Source organism: Paralichthys olivaceus, chromosome 6 (assembly GCF_024713975.1).
Source record: "Paralichthys olivaceus isolate ysfri-2021 chromosome 6, ASM2471397v2, whole genome shotgun sequence".
In the NCBI taxonomy this organism is placed as follows: Eukaryota; Metazoa; Chordata; class Actinopteri; order Pleuronectiformes; family Paralichthyidae; genus Paralichthys; species Paralichthys olivaceus.
In genome coordinates this window covers 5,875,319-5,896,754 of record NC_091098.1, presented here as the reverse complement: position 1 = coordinate 5,896,754, position 21,436 = coordinate 5,875,319, and the positions used below count along the sequence as shown (strand labels likewise).

The 21,436-nt window shown below is 41.3% G+C and overlaps 1 protein-coding gene across 5 annotated transcripts in view; it reads right to left on the bottom strand.

Annotated features, from left to right (window-relative positions):
- Nucleotides 1-1,393: 1,393 nt before the first annotated feature.
- Nucleotides 1,394-21,436, bottom strand: part of arhgap4b (Rho GTPase activating protein 4b) — a 33,289-nt gene continuing 13,246 nt past the window's right edge. The window contains exons 3-25 of one of the 5 annotated variants that reach the window (XM_069526977.1): nt 21,240-21,411; nt 21,003-21,165; nt 19,021-19,083; nt 18,733-18,906; nt 18,301-18,429; nt 17,748-17,969; nt 16,588-16,689; nt 16,306-16,491; nt 15,347-15,448; nt 14,338-14,365; nt 13,949-14,045; nt 13,459-13,486; nt 12,844-12,904; nt 12,620-12,697; nt 11,821-11,949; nt 11,184-11,289; nt 10,852-11,079; nt 9,034-9,089; nt 8,136-8,307; nt 6,314-6,403; nt 6,014-6,121; nt 4,982-5,081; nt 1,394-3,740 (exon numbers count right to left, since the gene is read on the bottom strand). In XM_069526977.1, coding sequence (XP_069383078.1) covers nt 3,537-3,740; nt 4,982-5,081; nt 6,014-6,121; nt 6,314-6,403; nt 8,136-8,307; nt 9,034-9,089; nt 10,852-11,079; nt 11,184-11,289; nt 11,821-11,949; nt 12,620-12,697; nt 12,844-12,904; nt 13,459-13,486; nt 13,949-14,045; nt 14,338-14,365; nt 15,347-15,448; nt 16,306-16,491; nt 16,588-16,689; nt 17,748-17,969; nt 18,301-18,429; nt 18,733-18,906; nt 19,021-19,083; nt 21,003-21,165; nt 21,240-21,411 — 2,798 coding nt within the window. In that variant the 3' untranslated portion in view covers nt 1,394-3,536. The remainder of the gene's footprint in view (nt 3,741-4,981; nt 5,082-6,013; nt 6,122-6,313; nt 6,404-8,135; nt 8,308-9,033; nt 9,090-10,851; nt 11,080-11,183; nt 11,290-11,820; nt 11,950-12,619; nt 12,698-12,843; nt 12,905-13,458; nt 13,487-13,948; nt 14,046-14,337; nt 14,366-15,346; nt 15,449-16,305; nt 16,492-16,587; nt 16,690-17,747; nt 17,970-18,300; nt 18,430-18,732; nt 18,907-19,020; nt 19,084-21,002; nt 21,166-21,239; nt 21,412-21,436) is intronic. The other 4 variants (XM_069526979.1, XM_069526978.1, XM_069526980.1 and 1 more) reach the window with 4 other exon arrangements.

The window sequence follows — 21,436 nt, the reverse complement described above, 5'->3', positions numbered from 1 at the left end:
TCTTGACTTAAATACATTCCTTGAGAATAAATCATTAAGCTTAACCTATTCCAAACCAGAGGTTCCTCACATTTCTGGCTCTTGAATTTAAAAAAAAGCTACATCTACTCTCAGATTTGAGCAGTTGAACGAAATAGTTGTAGGAGCTGCATTTCATTTGATTCACATTATTCATTATTGTTCTTGTGCATGAGCCCTCCTCCCTCCTCAGGTGGGGAGGGGGGGGTTGCTTATCTATAAATCTGACGAGCATGACGCGTGAAGGGGACGCCCGGTCACAGCAGATACTGTCATTGACATCAGCCTCATCCTCAGTCGCAGTGTCGGCCTCAATCTCAATAGCAGATGAATGGACTTTAGACTTCTGCATTTTATTTTCCAATTATGACAATCTTGCAATAAATAACAAATAGTGGACCTGACAACATGTGGAGTCATTTTCACACAAAACAGTTGATGTCATATGAATAGTATGCAGAAAAAAATGCCTGCATTATATCCCCTCTTTGAACGACCACATGGCTGCACACCACACATCAAAGCCTGGAACACACAGGCTAAGAGCTTCAAGGAGGACAGCCTGGGACAGAAATCCACTTTAGTCCCGTAGTGGAGACAAAGCAGGATTTACTTGATCCCAGTGGTTACATATGGTCTGCAGACTTAGCCGTGTTGCTCTGTGGAGCGAGATGCAGTTTGTGCAGTTATGGAGCAGGAGTGTGTGTATGTGTCCCTCTGTGTCGGCGTTCTGACCAGAGGTCAGAGTTTAGTGTTGATGCTGAGGGGCCTGGCTGGAAACACGGCTGTCTAAGGAGATCGTGTCCACAGTGGTGGGCTGCTGCTCTGTATAAACCTCTGATAGAATAGTGCACAGCGTTTGTGACGTATTCTCTTGCTGAACTGTTTCATATGAAAAGTTTTTGGAAGTATGAAGAAAGAATTACTTATATTTTGTGATAAAACATCTTCATCGAGACCCCTTACATTGACCCATTAGAGGGTGTCGAGTCCGAGGCTGCTGAATATGACAAACTCAATCGTGTTAACTCAAAAATGTTTTACACAACTATTTTAAGACCTGTTGATTAAGATCAGCGAATCAGTAACACCAGCACATATTGCTCTGAATAAAATCTCAGAGCAAATCCAGCAGTTATAGCATATCATCATGATCATCAGATTATTCAATCCAGTTACATTGATAATATTCATGACTAACTTGGTTTGCATTTAATTTGAAACAGAGAAGCTCTGACTTTGCCCCAAAATGGAGCAGTACTTCATTCTGAGTGAATTTGACTATGTCTGTTCGATCATGCTTTTTCTGCAGGGAACAGATAATTGCAAATGAATACTGCAATAAATTGTTCATTTTGAATACACTGACAACCCCTTCCTTGCTTTATGGTCTTTATTGTATTCATATTTCTTTCACCACATATACAGTTTGACACAGTAAGTTTTGTGACATCATCAGACAGTGATCCAAGATAACAGGGTCTTTTAATCATAGAAGCAGAATCAATATTTGACAAAGTGATTCTACTTCTATTTTTCTGATACTGAAACACGACAGAGGAGAGATGCCATATGTAAAAAAACATTTCAAATTCCTTTGGAGTCAAAGGAATCAAACACCTCACTCCAAAGATCCTGAAACATACATTTGAATGGGACCTGTAGGAGGTGCTATAGATATATAGTCAGGGGGCCAAAATGTGTGGATGAATGACACAAGAGTTTTGATCGTGGCTCCGAAGCGTTCACAGTTTAACCCTCTCTGATATGGGGGCCATTTTGGCTCTTGAGGCTAGGGCACAGTTTCCAGTTGAGGAGTAAGTCAACCAAAGCCCTGAGAGAAAAAGCTCTTACCTGTTCCTTCAAAGCCAAACCTGAGTTAGCCCGTCTCTAACTCTGCTACAGCCCTGAGATTTGGCCTGTGCATCAGGCCATGTATCACATATGAAGGGGAATCTGTGTTTCATCTGGTGTGTGTGTGTGTGTGTGTGCATGCTGCTATTAATTACTGACCTCACTGCTTACAGTTTTCCTAGCTGGCGTCTGTGGAGCCCTACATTGTTCACTATTAAATACATAAGAAATAATCATAACATAAATAAGCTCTTGAAAAACTGCAATATGCAAGGGATGTCATGTCTTCCCTAAGTTTTTCGCTGTTGCTCTGCAGTTTCTTGAATTTGAGCCTAAGGCCCTTTGGTGCTTGTTGGTCATGTGCTGCCATCCCAATATTCCCGGACCCTTTTGCGGGTGATGGGGCCAGCTCACCCCACAGAGCAGGGGACTTGCCAGCCTTGACACTGGTTGTGCATGCCAAGTTCAGGAATCGGACGAATTGGGTGAGGACACCTAGTGCTTTGACTCGCTTAACAGTGAGTTCAAACGAGATCAAATCTGACCTGTCAAGTCACAAAGAACCTCCTGCTGGGATGAACAGGTGATCCTGTATTTGGGAGTAGACTTCTACCTCTGCCACCACGGTATTCCACTCAAACTGTATGACCATCCCAATCCATGGGGCACTGCATGTGGACTATGATGCTAGGTGCATATAAACTAGCATGTAGCTCAGGAAATGGCTCTATTGAATGAGACCTCTCATCACGGCACTTAAGTACTCGGTTAGATCCAGGTGCTTTGGGATAAATCCCCCCTGATGATTGTGCTAAATGACAGAATTTGGTGGTAGAGCTTGTAGCAGAAGAGACAGTGGGATTGGCTGAAATGTACAAGATCAGCAAAAACTGCTTTTTTAGGAAAAGTGACATGAAATAAGATTTCATTTAGAAAAGGCATTTTCAGACAAGTATTGATAATTGCATAAAAAATATACTCAATTCACTTATTATGTAAATGTTGGTGGTAATCACATTTCATTACTTATGAGTTAAATTTGACCAATTTCATAAGTTATTTCATAATTTGTTTGCAAAGTATATTTAAAAAATCTGAATAACATCATTCATAATATCTTACCTATTTAATATTAAACACTGTAGGGCTCGTCTTTCTGGATCACATTTTTTAATATAAAATACACCATGAGTTTAAAACTATCAGGTCTTTTGAAGTGAAATGAATGTGAAGATTAAGATAAGAATAAGATATGAAGGCACTCCTAGGCACAGGCCCTGGATCAGTTTTGCTATTCAAAATAGAGCAAACATTAGGCAGAGCTGATCTCAGACCTGCCACTAGGGGGCAGCTTAAGTCTTTTCTTCTTTCTCTTGTATCATGGTAAGTAATCTTAAAAGTCAGTCTGGTGAAATCACTGGTGATGTCACATCCCTGATTCTTTCAAAATTGCAAAAACCTGGTGAACAAAAATCAGACCAGAACCTAAAGAGGACCAAAACCAGCTGTAAAACAAGACACACTGGACGTACAGTAACACGGCACCGAGACTAGTGGCACTATGAGATGGTAGAGATGCAAATATTATACATTATATAAAATAAATCAAGATCTTCACCAAATGCATCATCGTTATCAGTGTAATCATCATCCTCCCCTGTCTGTCAGTCCACCGGTCTGAAAAGCGTCCGTCCTCTGATGCCGAATCCGACTTTTTTGGCAGCGGGTGAAGCTTGGGGAAGAGAGGAAGAGGAGGAGGAGGAAGAGGGAGCGGGGGCGGCAGGGGTGGCGAGGGCTGATGTCTGAACAGCAGGCTGGCGTAACAGAAGCTCCTTGAATACGGAGTTCATCTGACGGCTGATCATCTCCTGAGAGAGCAAGAAGAGGGGGGAGAGACATGGTAGATCATGAAAATGTGGCCTCGGTGACACCTCACCACTGCACATGGGAGCTGTCCCATCAAGGTGTGAGCGTCTCAACTGCACAAGATGCTGCATGGACTCTGCGCTCGAAGACGTACATCAGGTGACTGTGGCCAGATTATTATGACATGTTCCTGGAAGATTTATGCACTGTGACAGGAGGGCCCTGTCACATTTATAGTACTTGTACATCTTATAGTGACGTTCAGATGTGCTCTCAAATCAGTACATTGATGCACAGGTATTAAATAAACTGTATGATAAAGCAAACATACTGAGCTTATATAAAAAGTGAAAAATTTGAATTAATGAAACGGCACTGCAACACATTTGATAATCACTTCTGGGCCTCTGCTACACCATTTAGTTCATAGAAGTACAGTGAAGTACAATGGTCAAATGTAGCTTCCCTGCTTTTTCAAAATATGTTGTTATATCACAGTTCCAATTCCATTCTAAATTGACTTATTGAAATTCATATTTTTAGCTGTTGACACCAAAACAAAGCAGGATACAGCTTCAAGAATATCAACAAAATAAACCATCACAAACTGTTAGCAAAGTTAACATGAGCTTGGCCTTCAGTGCTATTAGATACCAGAGCTAAGCTGTTTACAGAAATGTCCGGAGGATCTCCAGAGTTCAGTGCATGTCTGAAAGCCGCTAGTTAGAGATAGCAGCTATTGGAGCAAGCATTTGAAGAGCCAACTGGTTGGGTGCCTTTAAACGTCATCAACACACCCAATCGTTAGCAGTGAATCCTCCGGAGGATCTCTTGATGTGTTCTCACATCGGCTCATTCGGACATTCTCCGGAATTCTTATGAGGGGGTTGGCCGGAGAAACTCAGGAGAAAGTCCAAAAAAGCCTCGCAGTCGGACATTTGAACATGCAGCTTTAGTTTATAATGTTATCTAAACATATCACAGCCTGTTCTAAGATATCCTGAGAGAAGGAAATCTGTCTTGGTTCTCTTCAGATCACTCCATGTTTTAAGGGCCTCGTTTTTTATTCAGTTAAGTTTTCAGAAAATGAAGTAAACCTGAAACACAACCATGATCAAGAAAACATGATCATGAACTTCCACACTGAAAATATCACATAATGTTCTTTAATCTGAGGACTCACAGATGCAATGTGAAGACCAGAAGGTCTGTCATAAATGATTTAATGTGTTGAACTCCTGACCTTGTCAACTGCTGTTCTTTCTGCTTGAACAAACGGGAGTTTGTCTGTGGGTCTGAAGCCCTGTCTCACTGTGTCCAAAGTGTGTCTTCTCTCCTGAGACCTGATAAACAACCAGAGAGAGAAAAGAGGTGAAACAGACCAAATGGTTTGATATAAGTAAAAGATGGAGCTAGATGTTGATTTCTGCAGAAATCTGATGCAGGCTGTTTCATATTTCCACATATTTTCTTGCCTTGATTTACCATTTTTAAAATATAATTTTTGCCTTTATCAATGGGTCAGAATAAGCATGAAAGGGGGAGAGAGATGAGAAATAGGGAAAGACTGGCACCGAGGGGCTGCAGCCTGGAGTTGAACTCCAATAAATGTACTGTTGATGTCTTCCGAACATCTTTAATTTCTTTATTTTTAATGCATGCCCATGTCTTTGTAAAACACTTAGCTAACATAAGTTATGTGTGGCTAAAACGTTTGCTAAAAAGTTTGGGAATGAGATCATGGTGAGTGACTTAATTTCAGAAGGAAAATAAATGCACCCCAGGCTCAGTTTACTGTAATTATTCCCCTGTCACAATCACATGGGCGCTAACACCAAAACTCAATATTGATGCTTGCTGTACAGGAGTGTTTGTATGAGCTTTCATTAGCTGGTGTCTAGTGTGTGCGATTTGCAGGAACAAAGAGAAAGTTTTGGCCACTTGGGGGCAATGAAAACAAGCTTTGACAGTGACATAGTATCACCTTATAAAGGCAAATGATACAGTATGATGAACAGTGTCCTATTCACACATCCAGCAGTTATAGAGCAACAGTCCTGTATTGTCTCCACTTTTAGTTCAGTTTTTGGTCTCCACCAACCTCTGAAGGAAATATCTGTCCATTTAGCTGATCCAGTATGTCCAGTCTAAGGGTTGTGCCGTTTTTTTGGAAAGGTTATAAGAGTAGTGAGAGTGATTGTAGCAGCTTTTGTTCATAGTATTTGCATATGTAACACTACACATGCATTGTGAATGAGGTGCAGATCAGTCTTACACTGGCAGGTGTCGGTTGGCGGGAGAGGTTGGAGGCTTTCGACTGGGACTCCCCTCGCTCCCTCTCTGTCTTCCAGGTAACGAAGCACTGTCGCTGTTCACCCGCATCCTGCCAGAACACACACACACAAAACCATGTAGGTTTGTGTCGTGTGCATTCATGTGTGTTTCTGTACGTTTAGCTGTGTGCAATGATGCAGAGGTGCATGTTTCTGTCTGAATGTGTGTATTCCACTGTCTGCATCTATTGCCCACACGTGTTTGTTGAAATGAACACATTCATGTATCGCAGCGTGCATACCGAGTGGTGTTCTCCGTCTGTGGATCTTCTACTGTCAGGTTTCCAGTGCTGCCTCCTCCTCCTCCTTCTTCTCTTTTCCCGCGCTCGGACCTGAGGGAGAAGAGAGAAACATGCTGAGCTTCATTTAAGAAAGTGCAACCAGTACAAGTTTGAATATGGGATGAGATGATTTGTAATAATCAAAATGAGGCAGAAATATAAAGTGGGTGGACAAGTTCATTACAATACAACACAGCAGGTCTACAAAAATACAACCTCTGTAGCTGTGTTTTATAGTAAGTTACTATTTAAAAAGACTTTATAATTTATAAGAAACTCTTTTGTCCATCTCCTTTTTATATAGTGTGTACTTTATCTACCATTAAATACTTTGGCTTGAAGGCTAGATATGCAATTTAAACTACAACTACAAACATATAAAAATAATACAATGTTGATTCTTTAAATAATGAGTTACATGTCATTGATTCCGCCCATGGAACCTGTTAAATGGAATTTGATTTGCACCCGAAGGCACCCAACCAGTTTGCTTTTCTAGTGCTAGCTCCTATGGCTGCTATTTCTAACTGGGTGAGTTCCCTGAAATACTGGCAAATGTTTTATGTTGGGGCGGGAGTGATAATGGAATGAATGATAGTTACAGCTTATTTCTAACATTTCAGGAAATTAGATTTGAGGTAAATCTGAAGTTTGACATTTGTGTCAATGCACTCTACTTTCTTTCTGAGAGTTAGATAAGAAGATTGATGTCACTCACACACATGCAGGCTCAAGATGAAGCACTGCAGCAAGCAGTAGGATTAGTCTATTTTAGCTTAGCATTAAAAACTAAGGGGAAACAAAGGTCAGAAGGTAAAACAAATCTCAATAATTAAAACATGGTGACATGCTTATCACTGGGACATGACCACATCACTCCTGTGCTTGCCTCCTAATGGCTCCCTGTTCAATTTCATACAGATTTCTATTGCTCACTTTTAAGTCCTTAACTGTTGTGGTAAGTGCTCTCTTGACAGCAGAGAGCCACGGGTGGAGCTCTATTGTGACCCCCAGCTCTTACCTTCGGACCCCCACAATATGCAAGATTTGCTCCCCATTGAATTTGGACAGACTAATTCTAAAAGTCTATGTATTTCATTGTTATGTTTATTGTTGTTCTCGTTGTGTCTTCCTTGTAAAGCACACATTATTAGACTTAAAAACAAGTAATTGTAAAATGAATCCTCAGTGATACAGGAAGCCAGAGTAAATATGCTCAAACTGGAGTAATGTGATCTCTTTTCCCTATTCTCGTTAAAACCCTGGCTGCTGAATTTTAATGTAAGAAACTAGAGCGGATCGATGGATTTTGTTTAAGTAATCCTGATTAAAGTGCAGAACAGTAGTCCAGGCAAGAAAGTATACCTGTCAACTTGTTGGCATCTTTCAGAGTGTGGTAAGGTTTTACTCTTGCAATATTTCTTAAATGATGAAAGTCAATCTTTGTGATAGCGCCAGACTTCCAATTTGCTATTAATCTTTTGTCTCTGATCATCAGTACCAACTATAAGAATTTCAGTTTTTTTCCATGCTGAAGCATCCACGCCCCTTATTATCATTTTTTTTATTTAACAAGGATTACAAATCTCTTATTTGGCTGTGGCCAAACAGAAATGACACTTGCCAAAAAGGCAGATCCTGGGTAACCAATGGATGCAATCTGCTACTCAATAAATAGTTGGGAATGTGTTAAACCAGGAAAGAGGGATCATGATCAGTTTAAAAGAGAATAAAGTCATCATGTCTCTGATTGAACCCCGGTACATGCGGACACGTCACTCACCCTTCCAGCATGCTGATGTACTTGTGAGGGATGAGACCCTTGACCCCTCCCACTTCGCCTTTCCACCAATCACTTGAGGCCTTGCTGTGAAGGATGAGAAGGTCTCCCTGCTTGAATGACAGCTCAGCTGGAGATCTCGCCACATAGTCGAACATAGCCACTGCCTCCCACTCTGCACACAAACACACACACACAGACACAAATCCAAATCACAATTGGTTAGTGTTGGGTTTTTGTGAAGTATAGTTAGTGATGCTGTTTCGTGTGTGACTCTATTATAGGCTACTTTTGGGGACAAGTATGAGACTAAAGACCAGTTAATTGGGGACAAAAGCCAGGTCAGCAATCGGAAAAAAGGATTTTGGGTCAGTGGTTACAAGGAAAGTTTCCCAAAAAATGAAAATACACTTTTGCTCTTCTGCTCATGCCTAAAAGTCCACCAGAAGTGGCTACGCTACCCACGTAAGAACTTCCAACGCTCCATGAATGCACCTTGTGGGAAGATATCTATGAACATTTAGGCTTGAGACTTGATGTAAATGACCTTGTTTTGAGTCAATTTTAAATGTCGGGGCTTGCGGACACTTGGATGACACCACACGAGCTGTATGGAGGCATGTTATGTTTTTTTCTGTTGTTTTATTATGCCTGAAGAAGGACTTCAATTGTATTTGATTTAGCTGCAACGCTGTTAACACCTGAGACTCCAGGAGTGTTTTGTGGACTCAAACACTTCACCCACCCCTCCATCAGTATAGTGGTGAGTAGATAATGAGTGAATTTTCATTACCTTTAAGGTTAATCTAAGGGTAATGTCCTATAAAGGTCCTCAAATGTGACCCACGACCACATATTTATCTGTGTGGGTGTGTGTTTATGTGCGTGTGTGTGTACTCACCATCCTCACTGGGCAGATGCTCGGCCTCTCCGTCTCCCTCCTCTGTGATTGGTTCACTACAGAGAAGCATAAAAATTAAAGTCGGTGGTCAGGCACACTTCCTCTTCTGGTTGACACACGCCAACTGTCATAATGCAACAGTGTTTCTTCCTAAAGCACAATCCCTTACTTTGCTTCTGCTATTTCACAAAAGACTAAATATCACGTAATACCATGAGATTTCTCAGATGACCCTAACACCTCAGTGTTCTACAGAAAACCAGAGGCCAAATCACAGATTACACTCTGTCAAATGTCTAGTTTATTATAATATGTTCACAAAGACAAAGGACAGTTTCATCGAATCCACCCAAAAGCTGATTTTGGGGTGTTGTGGGGTTTTCATGGACACTGTTGATAATTCTGGAAGCTTGTGTTCAATTAAATGAGCAATCAGCTTAATAGTATTAAGCAGTTATTAAACAAAGGATTGCAAGCTGCACAGAAATGCCTTTGGTCTGACATGAAATTCTGTTTCAAGAGGATAAGCCATAAAATGGGGAAACATACATTAAACCAACTCTACTGTTAAACTCTAACATGATCCACAAATCTCTGGAGCAATGTGAGGCTGTTGCTCAGTCATTCATGAACTACAATTCATCCAAGGACAGAAATGAGTCAGGGCACAGATGGTATTATGTTTAAAAATCTTCTTATCTGTTGATAAAATTAACACAATTATTGTAAACTAGTTAGTTAGCATTATACTGCCATAAATAATTTGGTGACTGTGCTTGTGCAGCATTCACACAATGTCAACAGAATGGGAAAAATGATTGTTCAGTCCTTACTCCCAGATGGTTAGTCCTTGGTTAGCACTCATGCTAATGTTGTAGTCACACCAGATAAACAGCCTAAATTAGTTTCTTTTCATTGTGTATTTATAACAGTTCATAACTATCTGCAATTGTTAATTCCCCAGTTCTTCTTTTCACGAAATTAAGTCAATATATTGTCACTGGAAGATATTTCCTGCAGTTCCCTGTAATTCTTGACTTGGAATTACGAGTCAAAGGATGGCAAAGTAAGTCAGGCTGAGGGGCTGAGGGAGATGGGGCTACATGTCACTCTTTGTGATGTCCGAAGGCCATAAAAAATGGAGAACAGCACAGAATCGCAAGGCAACTCTAATATTTAGAAGTGGAGGCCTTTTCCCCTCCAGAATCCCCTGAGGTGGGCTTTAGTGAGGTGGAGGACCATGATGGTCCCATCCTGTCCTCTCTGTCCTAACAGGTGTGTGTAGGCACTGCAGTAGAGAAAGTGTGTTGTGGGACGTGCCAGAGGTAATGCAATGCCAGTGAAATATGACCGGTTCGTTGATAAACAGCATTTTCTCAGTCTGATAATAATCGATATTACTACTCATCCACAATCTGTTCAGTCAGAGACGTTGGTTTATATACAAGGAGGGGGTGGTTGGTGACAAAAGCTGCATCCAGATCAATCAATAGAAAATTCAATTACAATAGTCAGGCTCAAACCGGTAGAGGGCAATCACTGCATATTTACCTCGTCAAGTGTTAAATTTACAACATAACAATGTTTTTTTGCTGTTTCAGGGGTTGAGTGCGCTACCTAACATCATAAATCTACAATACAATGACTGAAAGTCTGAAGAAATCTTAAAGTTTTACATATTTCTTGACGCTTCCTATAATTCTTGAACAATCAATTTATACTTGTCGGATGCATCTTGTCAGTTTCAAAGCGGCTCATTATTTCTTTTTTAATCACAACTCATGTCACATTTTACATCAGTGACCACTCATCTCTCACCAGTACTCCTGCTCCAGAGTCATGTGCTTCTCGTAGACGGGACCCGGCAGCTCCGATTGGCCAGGGAAGATGATGTCATGTTGCATGATCATGGTTTTGACGAGGTCATTAACCTGCGGCTGCCTAGCAACAGCGTCATCAGAATCCATCCCTCTCAGCAGGCTCGGGCCGAAGCAAACGGCCAAGTTGTAGGGCTGCATCATGTTCTCGTCACTGTACTGAGACACACTGGGGAAAACGGGTACATGATTTAATCATTTATTTTTGGTCTGGGTGTAAACCTTCATGACCAGGCATGAGAATATGGCACATGGTGTTATGTTGTAACTTACTGATTGAGGAAAGCGAAAAGGTAGCGCATCACGATGGGGAGAGGCCGTGGGAAGCTGGAGACAATCGCTTTAATCTGGGCAGCTTTCTCTGCATCGTCCTCAATTTCTGATCATGTTCGAGAGGAGCGAGAAAAAGAGCAAGATGTTGTCATCTTCGAGAAATGATGTGACAAGTACTTCTGAGGTGGGGGATGGGTTGGCTTAGTTTAATTTGTATCTGTACGTTGTAAATGTAAATGTGTTTATGAGGAGACTTGAAGAAAGAAAGAGATATAACAGAGAGTAAACAAGACAGTGAGATGCACAACGAAGAGAGTAAGAGTAGCAGCACCTTGCATCAACAGCACATGCAGCCTGTTTGGAGATTCATAAACAATCTTTCCTACGTGTAGGAGCTCAAACCTCTGTCGCTGCACATCCCTCCATTAAAACGTACACATATGCAAATGAATTTACCCACAATCTACTGTACACAAGGGCGAGAGTGAGCTAATCCGAGATAAGCACCTAGAAGTAAAACAAGTTATGGCTATAAATACACGAGGAACTGAGAGCAGACATGAAAACCCAAGTGAAAGTGATGCATGATGTGAAGACAGAGACACAGATGCAGAAGTAACATAAGGGCGGGTCTTACGGACACACTCCAGCAGCTGAGCGTAGCTGTCGTACGGGAAGAGAGGAGGCTCGAGGCCCCTGAAGTAAAGCTTCAACACACCAGCCACGGAGTCCAGGTCACACTCACTGTCTGACAGAGGATCCTCTCCTACAGGGAGTTCAAACACACGTGTAATGCGTTATTTATAATATTAATAAAATTATATTTCATGGCCCCTTTCTAGACACCCGAGGTCACCTTACAATACATCATAAAGAAATACATAAATAATTAAATGTAAAACCAAGCAGATTAGGAGACGCATATACGCAACACAAGACTAGTTAAACAGTAACAGCAAGGTTCAAATCTGGTTTAAAAAGTTCAATAGAATCCATGTATATTTGGATATATATTACTATGTACATTATTTAGAATTTTAAAAATTAATTGTTATAGTTTTGATCTATTTTTACATCTATCTATATTTGTATCTATTGTCTGTATGTGTATGTATATATATATACATGCAGTTCCTGTAATTCTGACTTGGATTTACAAGTCAAAGATGGCAAAGGAAGTCAGGCACATACATACACATACAGACGATAAAAAGATATCTATATGTAGATATACATACAGTATTTAGACAGTGACACAATTTTTCACAACTTTTTCAGCTTTAATACATGAGTTTAAACAAAAATATCACTTCAACTGAATTACAGTCATTATTATAGTCCCTCCACTTTCAGAGGCTGTTGCAGTCAATCACTGCCTGGTCAAATTTACCACTTCACTGTATAAAAAAACAGATACATAAGGTAAAATCACTTACCTCTCTCAAATGCATCTCTAATGAGGTTAACCTCCCTCTGTGACCCAGGAACTCTGAATATTCCTTCATGGTGGAGGCCTGACACACACACACACAGACACACACACTTATGTTAAATGTCCATAGTTGCCTCATACATAAACAAGTACATCCACCCACTCGTTCTCAGGGTCCAAAGCTCTCTCTGAGCTCGGCTTAGTGCTCCATCATAGAAACTGACTCACCGTGAAGGTTTATGAAACGGATGCAGCTTTCAACCACCACAGGAATCTGCTGCCCAGAGCTCTGGAGAGGGAGAGATGATTGGAGGATAGAAGAGTGTTACAGATGGAAGGAGAGTGGCAATAGAGATGCAAAGAAAGGTGAGGAAAAGGCTGACAGACAGTAGAAAATAGTATGCAAATGAAGATGCTGTGAGTGGAAAACCGAAAATAAACTGAATTTGTTAACTGGGGATTACCACTGAGCTTTTAAAAATCTATGTTTATGTTTTTTGGTTGATGCAAAGTGCAGGTGAAAAGTCACAACAAGAACAACACAAAATACATTTAACCCTGTGTGTTACTGCTGCTGGGCATACTGCTCATCTCAGATTAAGACTTCATATCACCACTGTCAGACAGCGCAGCTGTGCAACTTGTTGAGGCCAGAATATAGGACATGAAGAGTTATATAATAATGACTGGACAGTGTCTGTAAAACTACTTGCATCTCTCAAAATAATCCTTAAATTTTTAACTGTTAACTTCCTTCCAAGGTTGCAAAAGCTCCAAAACTCCCAGTAAGAAAAGCTACAGCCCTGGTGACTGGCAGCACAACGGCCTGCAGGGGTTCAGTACCTGTGTCCGAGACATTCTCCTCCTTCGTCTGCACCAAGCCAAGCACAGCACAATTGAGAAAAAAGCAGAGATTAGAAAAAGGGAAAGTGAGAAACGAGGGGGAATAAAGATTTAGAAGCATTGGGAAGAAGAGGCGCACATTAGCACAGACATACAGACACCACACTCAATAGAGGAGTCGAGAGAGGAGGCAGCAAAGAGGCCAGTTCAGTTTTAATCCCTTTTACAAGAGGGGGAGAGATAAAAAGAAGGGAATGGACTGGAAGGAGAGAAAGCCAGCAATAAGCTGTAAGCATGACCATTCACATGAAAGCAGCAGTGAGAACTCTGGGGATGTGTGCCCCCATTCTTCAATATCAGTGTGACAGGATTTTCGGAACAATTTCCGTTGGAGGCTTGAACGGCAGCACAGTGCGGCGAGCAAATAAAGAGGCTGTGTTCCCTTTCATTATTATTATCATTTGCATGTGTGTGCGTGAGAGAGTGTTACCTGTATGTAGGAGCGTATGTCTGTGGTGAAGAGTGTGTGGCAGAATTGGGAAACAGGTCTGGACTTCCGAATGCGCACTGACCGAGCACATTGCATTCTGGGAAATATAATAATAGATCAATTGCATGATGCCATTTCACATGTGGGTATTATTGCTTTAGATCTTCTAATGTTGCCTAATTGCTATGATCATTTGCAATTTCAATATTTTAACCCTCACTCCTCCAAAGAAAAATTAAAAATTAGATCTCGTTTTATTGATCAATTAAAAATCTCAAATTGACACTGTGGTTTAAATTTGGTCTTTCCTCTTCATCTTGTCCTCTCTGCTCTCTCCATGTCTCTACGCCTCTCTCAATCATTGTCAGCCGTGTAAATACTTTGTTTACCTGGAAGGGTCACTGTCGACAGCCTCCGCTGGTGGAAAGAGACAGAAAAACAAGTGAAATAGTTACGTTTGGTTGAGGGCTGTGTTGCAGGGAATGTTCAGCAACGTTAAAGGAGAACTTCACTGATATTTCACATTCTTATGGATGTGGGCGCCGCCCCCTCTCCCTCATGTGTTTAATCTGTCTGTTGAGATGTCAGACAGGATGTGTGGAAGTTCACAGCGGATTGGACACCGCCTAGAGACCTGTCTGGAGGTGCAGTCTCTGTCCAGCCTGCTGTCAGACCTGATTGAAGCAGCTCCCAGTCGGGCTCTTCAATCAGGATCTTCAAACAAGGCATTCAGGGCCGCTGATCTATGCAGCTCGTCAGCAGGCTTAGACAGAGATATTTGTTAACTAATTTGTGATCGAGCTTGATACAAATCAAGTGTGAAAGTCGATTTGTGGACTGGTCCAGGTTTAGTTAACAGCATCCACACACAGGGTGTGTGTATTTAATTACTACAAACTTCATTATAATAAATTGCCTTTAATTTGACAAATAACTGGTTTTACGTTGCTTCCAACCCCTGATGAACTGGGTCATAACAAACATGAAACTCTGTGTGCAGCTCTCGGGAACTACCGCTGCATATGTTAAAAAAAAACCTTGTGTGCATCCAGAGGAAGCTGTGTGAAGTCCTAAATGTGAATAATAATGATCAGTCCTTATCTCTGGTTGAGGCAGGTGACTCGAGGCACTAGGTTTTGACAAGGAAGAAGAATTAGTGGAAATAAATAAAGTCAAAATATCTGGTTCAGTTGTATTCATTTTGATCCTTTTTTGTAAATGTCACACTGTGAGTCGGACAATATCAGGTTATTATTAAATAAGTAAAGTGATCTTTTCAACTTTGGACAGTAGTCAGTCTTACAAGTGGCATCATTTGTAAAAGTGCACTGAATCTCTTCGCGATTCAACCAGTGACAGTATAATGGTGCGTGTATGCATTACAGGAAACAGTCTTACCCATCCTCTGACACTACCTTTCTGTATGGCATCTTGTAGAAGGTCATGTTTGGCTTGAAGTTTGGAGGTCAGAGAACTGCTGGTGAGGAACTCCTTCACTTTCTAAGATTAAAAAAAAACAACAACATACAAATGCTGTATATATTAAATAAATCAATAACAATTGGATCCTTGTGCAGAGGGAGGAGCTCCTGAGCTCATTCAAATTCTCCTCAGGAAACCCGGAACAATGACATTACTTCACTATGGCTAAAAGCATAATAAAAGAGATCATTTATACTCAGTTAAAAGAGTATTTTATTCTATTAACTGAATCATTTCAGAGATGGGCAGTACTGGCCCTGATCAGACCTGAGATTGAGAGATCCAATCAAAAGTGTTCAGCTTTAATTCGTCTGCTCACCCCTGGCAAAAAAATCCGCCCTGAATGTGTCTCCTGAGACCACTTCTGATTGGATCTCACTATTGCAAATTAAAACGTACGTCTTTTGCGTTCTTGAAGACCAAATGATATTGCTTTTACCCAATCTGACTTTACGGTTGTGTCCAAAGGCAAAGCTTGTCTGTGTGTCGGCATGAGAGTTAGAGAGAGAGAGAGAGAAAGACAGAGAGAAAGAGAGTGAGCGTTGTCAGGTGGGGCTGAATGAACGAATGAGCTGCGGGTAGACCTACTATTAATAATGATTTTACCCATTTGAAAAAACATAGAACAAGCGTAAAAATATGTTCCTTCATTTGTGTTCACACGAGAAGAATGTGGCCCCGTGCGTCCCGGCCCACCCCTGAATGTGGTCCAAGTGAGCAGATCTCAGGATCACGCATTCTGGTGTGTTCAGACCTGTACTTTACGCTCACCACTTGTTACTGGATCTCTCAGGATGAATGCTGAGAGTCGGAACAGTTTACTGACAGTATATCAGACTAAGACAAGCACTGACCAGCCTCAAGCATTAACTCACTGTAAAATAGTAGGTCTCTGTCTCCTGCTGATTGGCTCGACGCTTGGCTAGGGTAAGTTTTGGGGCTGTGCTTCCACCGGGGGGCTCGTTTGATAGGCTGCTGGGCACATCGGGGGAGGGGTTACAGTCGCTGTCACATATACAGTCCAGCAGGGCCGTGAGCGTGGCTTTAAGTGTTTTACTGATCTGAGAAGGAGAAACACATTTTTTTGATTCAGTAAATTCAGATATTTTCTCAAATCATGTTTTCTTATTTTATTTTGGTGGTAATTATTCGCTGACCTCCTCTGTTTCCAAGGTAACAGCAGCAAGCCGAGACTGAAGCTGCTGGAATCTGGTCTCCAGCTCGTACCTCACCTGGCTCTCCGCACTCACCTCACACACCTAAAATGCACAAATGAAACATGAAGCAATTTTAACATTCAAAGTATCTGATGGGAGGGGAACAGGGTGTCATTCTTCATAATCTGATTCTTTCAGAGGCTGAAGGACACGGTGAAAATATTTTTTTATTTATTCACTAAACCCCATTTGTCAAGCTTGTCAATATTCCCCTGTAAACAGTGGCAGATTTAACATCCCAAAAAACTTAATTTCACTTTGATGTGAAAGTCTTTGATGATGATATGGAGATTTTTTTCTTCTCTTTATTCAGTAGTATGGTCTTTCCATTTAGGAGCAGTACTTATTTATTTCATGTTCAGATTTAAGATTATGAACTAGCTCTCTCCAACTTCCGTCCATGCTGGACTTGAACCGGCAACCCTCCGGTTCCCAAGCCAAGTCGCTATGGACTGCTTTTTTGTAATGCTCTCAAATATACTCATATTACATTTTCTGCTCTCCAGCATTAACTCTTAAAGGTCCAGTGTGTAAGATTTAGGTGAAAGGGATCTATTGGCAGATATTTAATGTAGAATAATCCTCATGATGTTTTCACTAGTTAATTTCATCTAAATTGTATGAATTGTAGTTTTAACCCAGAAAAGGCCCTTTATATTTAAATACTTTATATTTACATCGAGGGGACCCTCTCTATGGAGGCCGCCATGTTTTTTACATTAGTCCAAACTGGACAAACTAAACACCTTTTGACCTGAAATGAAGTCTACCACAGGTTATTTTTCATGTTTGGAAGGGGAGGGTGAGGTGAGGGGTGTTCAGCTGTAAATTCTACACACTGAACCTTTAACTCATCTTTAATGCTCCGTTGCTCTTGAATTTTTTTGAATTTAATTGTGTGTACTTATAAGTTCTGTTTTTGTGTACTTATATGTTCTGTATACTTAGATGTTATACCAGGGATCAGAGACAAACAGCATTTCAATCCTGTCTATGTCCTGTATGACAGTATTGACTATAAAGTTGATGTGTTTGCCTAAACAGTGGGTGCAATATCTTTGAATGTCAAAGCGTTACTCCCATAAGCAAAGTGTTTTCACCTGGTCTCCCTCGTGTGGGTGGTAGTTGAATCTGAATGGGAGACAGAAGGCGGAGTCATGTTGCTGTAGTAACGCATCTCTGTCTCCACCCTGGTCCAGGGATGTCACAGCTGCCTCTAACTGCTTCAGCCCCGTCTCCTCGGTCTTCTGGATGCGCCACCTGCTGGCCAGGTAGCACTTCATCACTCTCTCCACAGCCAGATGGAAACCCAGGTCGCAGCACTGCCAAAATGGAAAGAGGAAAAAGAGGATGGAAGGAAGGAGAGGTGTGCATGCAGTCATGGAGTAGGAGAGATATGGAAAATATAGGGAAGGCGAGGGAAAGTAAAAAAACATGATGTGGTGTGGGAGTAAAGAAGGGAGGGAGAGAGGGGGCTTTTATTCTTTGTCAGGGAGTCTTTGAGAAATCAATACTGTTCCAGTCTTACCCCTGTAAAATCTTAAGATTTTCTTCAGGAAATAACAAGAAAGAGCGACACAAAAAGCTAACTCAGAACTGAACAGTTTTCTTTTCATAAACACACAATCGTAAGTCAAATTACATGTTTCTTACATCTATGAGAGTGCTGACGTCCTGCAGGTAGTATTTGTTCATGGCTGCATTGGCTGCTGCGAGATTCAGAAGGTAGTCATTACGAGCCTTGGTACACTTCAGCTGGGTCTCCTGCACTCGGCCATGCCTCTGCATGCGCGCACACACACACACACACACACACACACACACACACACACACACACACACACACACACACACACACACACAAAGTAAGACAACATGACATAATTCAAACACAGAACCATGTGTTGATTTGAGATAATATTACAATATTATGTGCCCATGGCTAGTTACACATTCATTAACATATGTGTGAATAGGAGGCATTTTCACCACTCTGACAAATCAACAGGAAATGGTAGGTTATTCTGTGCAAAACTGACTTCCTGTCACCCGCTCTTTCTCAGGCACACACAAATGTGTACTCACCTTCTCCATTAATCTCTCCATCTTCTTGACAGAGCTCCGCCTCTGTCCTCCTGATTGGCCAAGGCCGAACTCGGCCGACTTGCCCGTGTGTCTCTCCTCCAACCGCTCGGCTTCCTTCAACTTCCCCTCAGCAATCAGACAGTCAGTGTGGTACTGGTTATACGTCTTCAGAGCCTTTTATCAGCACACGGGTCACAGATAGCACAAACTCCACATCAGCATTACTGTCACTGCATTATTATTGAATTTGAAAACAGTTGATAGAGGATAATAAAATAAAGCACTCACCGTCTGGAGTTCAGTTGTGACCTTAAGCAACTCATCCTGCATCTGGATTCCCACTTCTTTGCTCTGACATTTACAAAAGTTAATGTTAGCCAAAAATATTGTACGCTTGAAATTTTAAGGAATAGTTTGACGCTTTGTAGAAAAATACTTATTAACTTTCTTGCTGAGAGTTAAGTGAGAAGATCACTTCCAATTCAATGCCGTCTCTGCCTCCCAACAAAATGAAAATGAAAATTCAGAGGAAACCGCTTATTGTGATCACTTTTGTCCCGGTTGATTACTATAAACACTGTATAATAGTCCCAGAACTTGAGGGCGGAAAGACATTTATTTTTCCGCTACAAAAAGAATGTTCAAGCTATTATAGTTTTTATTTTAGATTCAATCCAAAGCTTGGCAAGAAAGCAAATAAGCATATTTCGTAATATGGGAACTTTTGTCCTGATATTTTTCAAGAAAGAGTTTCTTGTGTAAAATAACATTGCTTAACCATCATCATTTATTTTGCTAATTTGAATGATTATACAGCAATACTTTCATGGTCATTATAACGCATTCAGTATTGTGCCATCAGTGATTTTAGAGAAACTACAAAAACTGTAGAGGCTATATTAGAATTCTGCTCACTCTTCTCCTCTGAGAAAATTCAACGTCTGACAGCTAGTTGTTGAGCAAGATTGTTTTAAAATGAATAAGAGCAACTGCTGCTGTGGCACAGAGAAAGATAACAGCAGAAACACATGATTTAAATGAAGAGTTTCATTGTGTTCAGTATGTGTCAACTTTAAGAGCTTGATTGGTGAGTGCGCTCATCTTTCAAGGTTGCCAACTAACAACTGGATTCATATAAATATTTTGTTGTATCACAAAATGAAACTGGCAACTCTGAATTTTTTATGAAATGATGAAGGTCATAAAGTCTTATTTTTCAGTTCATAGAAAACTGCCACAGGATTATTTGTGTTTACTCGCATGAGCAACACAAGTAAACAGCCCACAAATATTCGCCTGCACTGGTCGAAGTGCCTCCAGTGGTTGCATTGTACCTGTTGGAAATGACAGAGGCCGGCGCCATTGAGTGTCTCTGGAACTTTACTCGCTTTCAAATATTTCAGTGCAAGCATTTCATTTTTGGAATTTCGTGTATCTACAGTGACGTGCCATTCGCATCATTCATAATGCTCGGCACTAGAGACAAGAAACGTGTGTCTTTGCACTGACTTGATTTACGTTTGGTGTGAACTCAGCACCCAATTTGCATTCATTTTCTTGCACTGATGTATTTTCAAGTGCAAATTTGGTTTTAGTTAGTATTTGATTCTATAAAAAAGGGCTCATGATTAATAGCTGAGAATGACTCACGATTGGTCGAGCACATGTATCGACAGGACCTTCCTGCTGCAGTTCTCTCCTCCAATCGCTCCAAATGTGCAAGATGACATGGATTGTATCGGGGACGTTTTTATACCTCGACAGCGATGTTCACCTAATACAGTAAACAAGTTTTCCCTCTGAGCTGATGTGTGCTAACTATGCTAACGTCGCATTGGAAAGACACTAATGAAAGACAGAGATCATATCATATATATTTTACCCACAGAGAGCAGAATAAATGTGAGGAGCGTTCATTCTGCAGGGACTGAAAGCATTACACTGCATGCTGACAAGAAGAAAAAAGAAATGGTCGATTTGTTCGAGAATCGACTGAAGGGAGGTCTACCAGAGTCCCTGTTGTTGTCACTCTGGATCAGAAAACATGCTGCTTCAAACTACATCAACACACTACACAGTCAGTGATGTTACAAAAGGAGGATGACAGGAAGATGTGATCCTAGGATAGGAATGAAAAGAAGAAGTGTGTATACATACATTATACACACTTACTGTATACACACACTGAAATACTTACCAGCAAACCCCTACTACTGTACTATCTGTACCTGTGTGTTTGTTTCCACAGGCATGTGTCTTTACACACTCACCTTCTTGTGCAGACGGTGTGTGTCCTCCGTACTGTGTACCAGTCTCTGTGTGAGCGTGTTGCAGCAGGTGTCACTCAGTGCTGCATGTTCCCGACTCTCCAGACGAGTCTGAGTCAGCAAAACAGACCAGACCTGACACACAGACTGACCCCACTGCTCCTTCCTGGAGAACAAAACAAACCTCACTGAGACACTGCAACACTTCACAATCACACAGGAGAGAGGAAAAACATTTACTTCTTAGTCTTGTGGGTGAATCTCTCGGTGAGTTTGTCGAGGGCGCGTGCATATTCGGCCTCTATGTCGCCTCGGCGCCGGAGAAACTCGGAGAGGTCTGAGAGCTGCTGCTGCTTCACCTCCACCTGAGAGTCTAAAATCTTGATCTGGTCTGTCAGCTGGGCCCGGAGGTCTGAAACACACAGAGTGACAGAGAC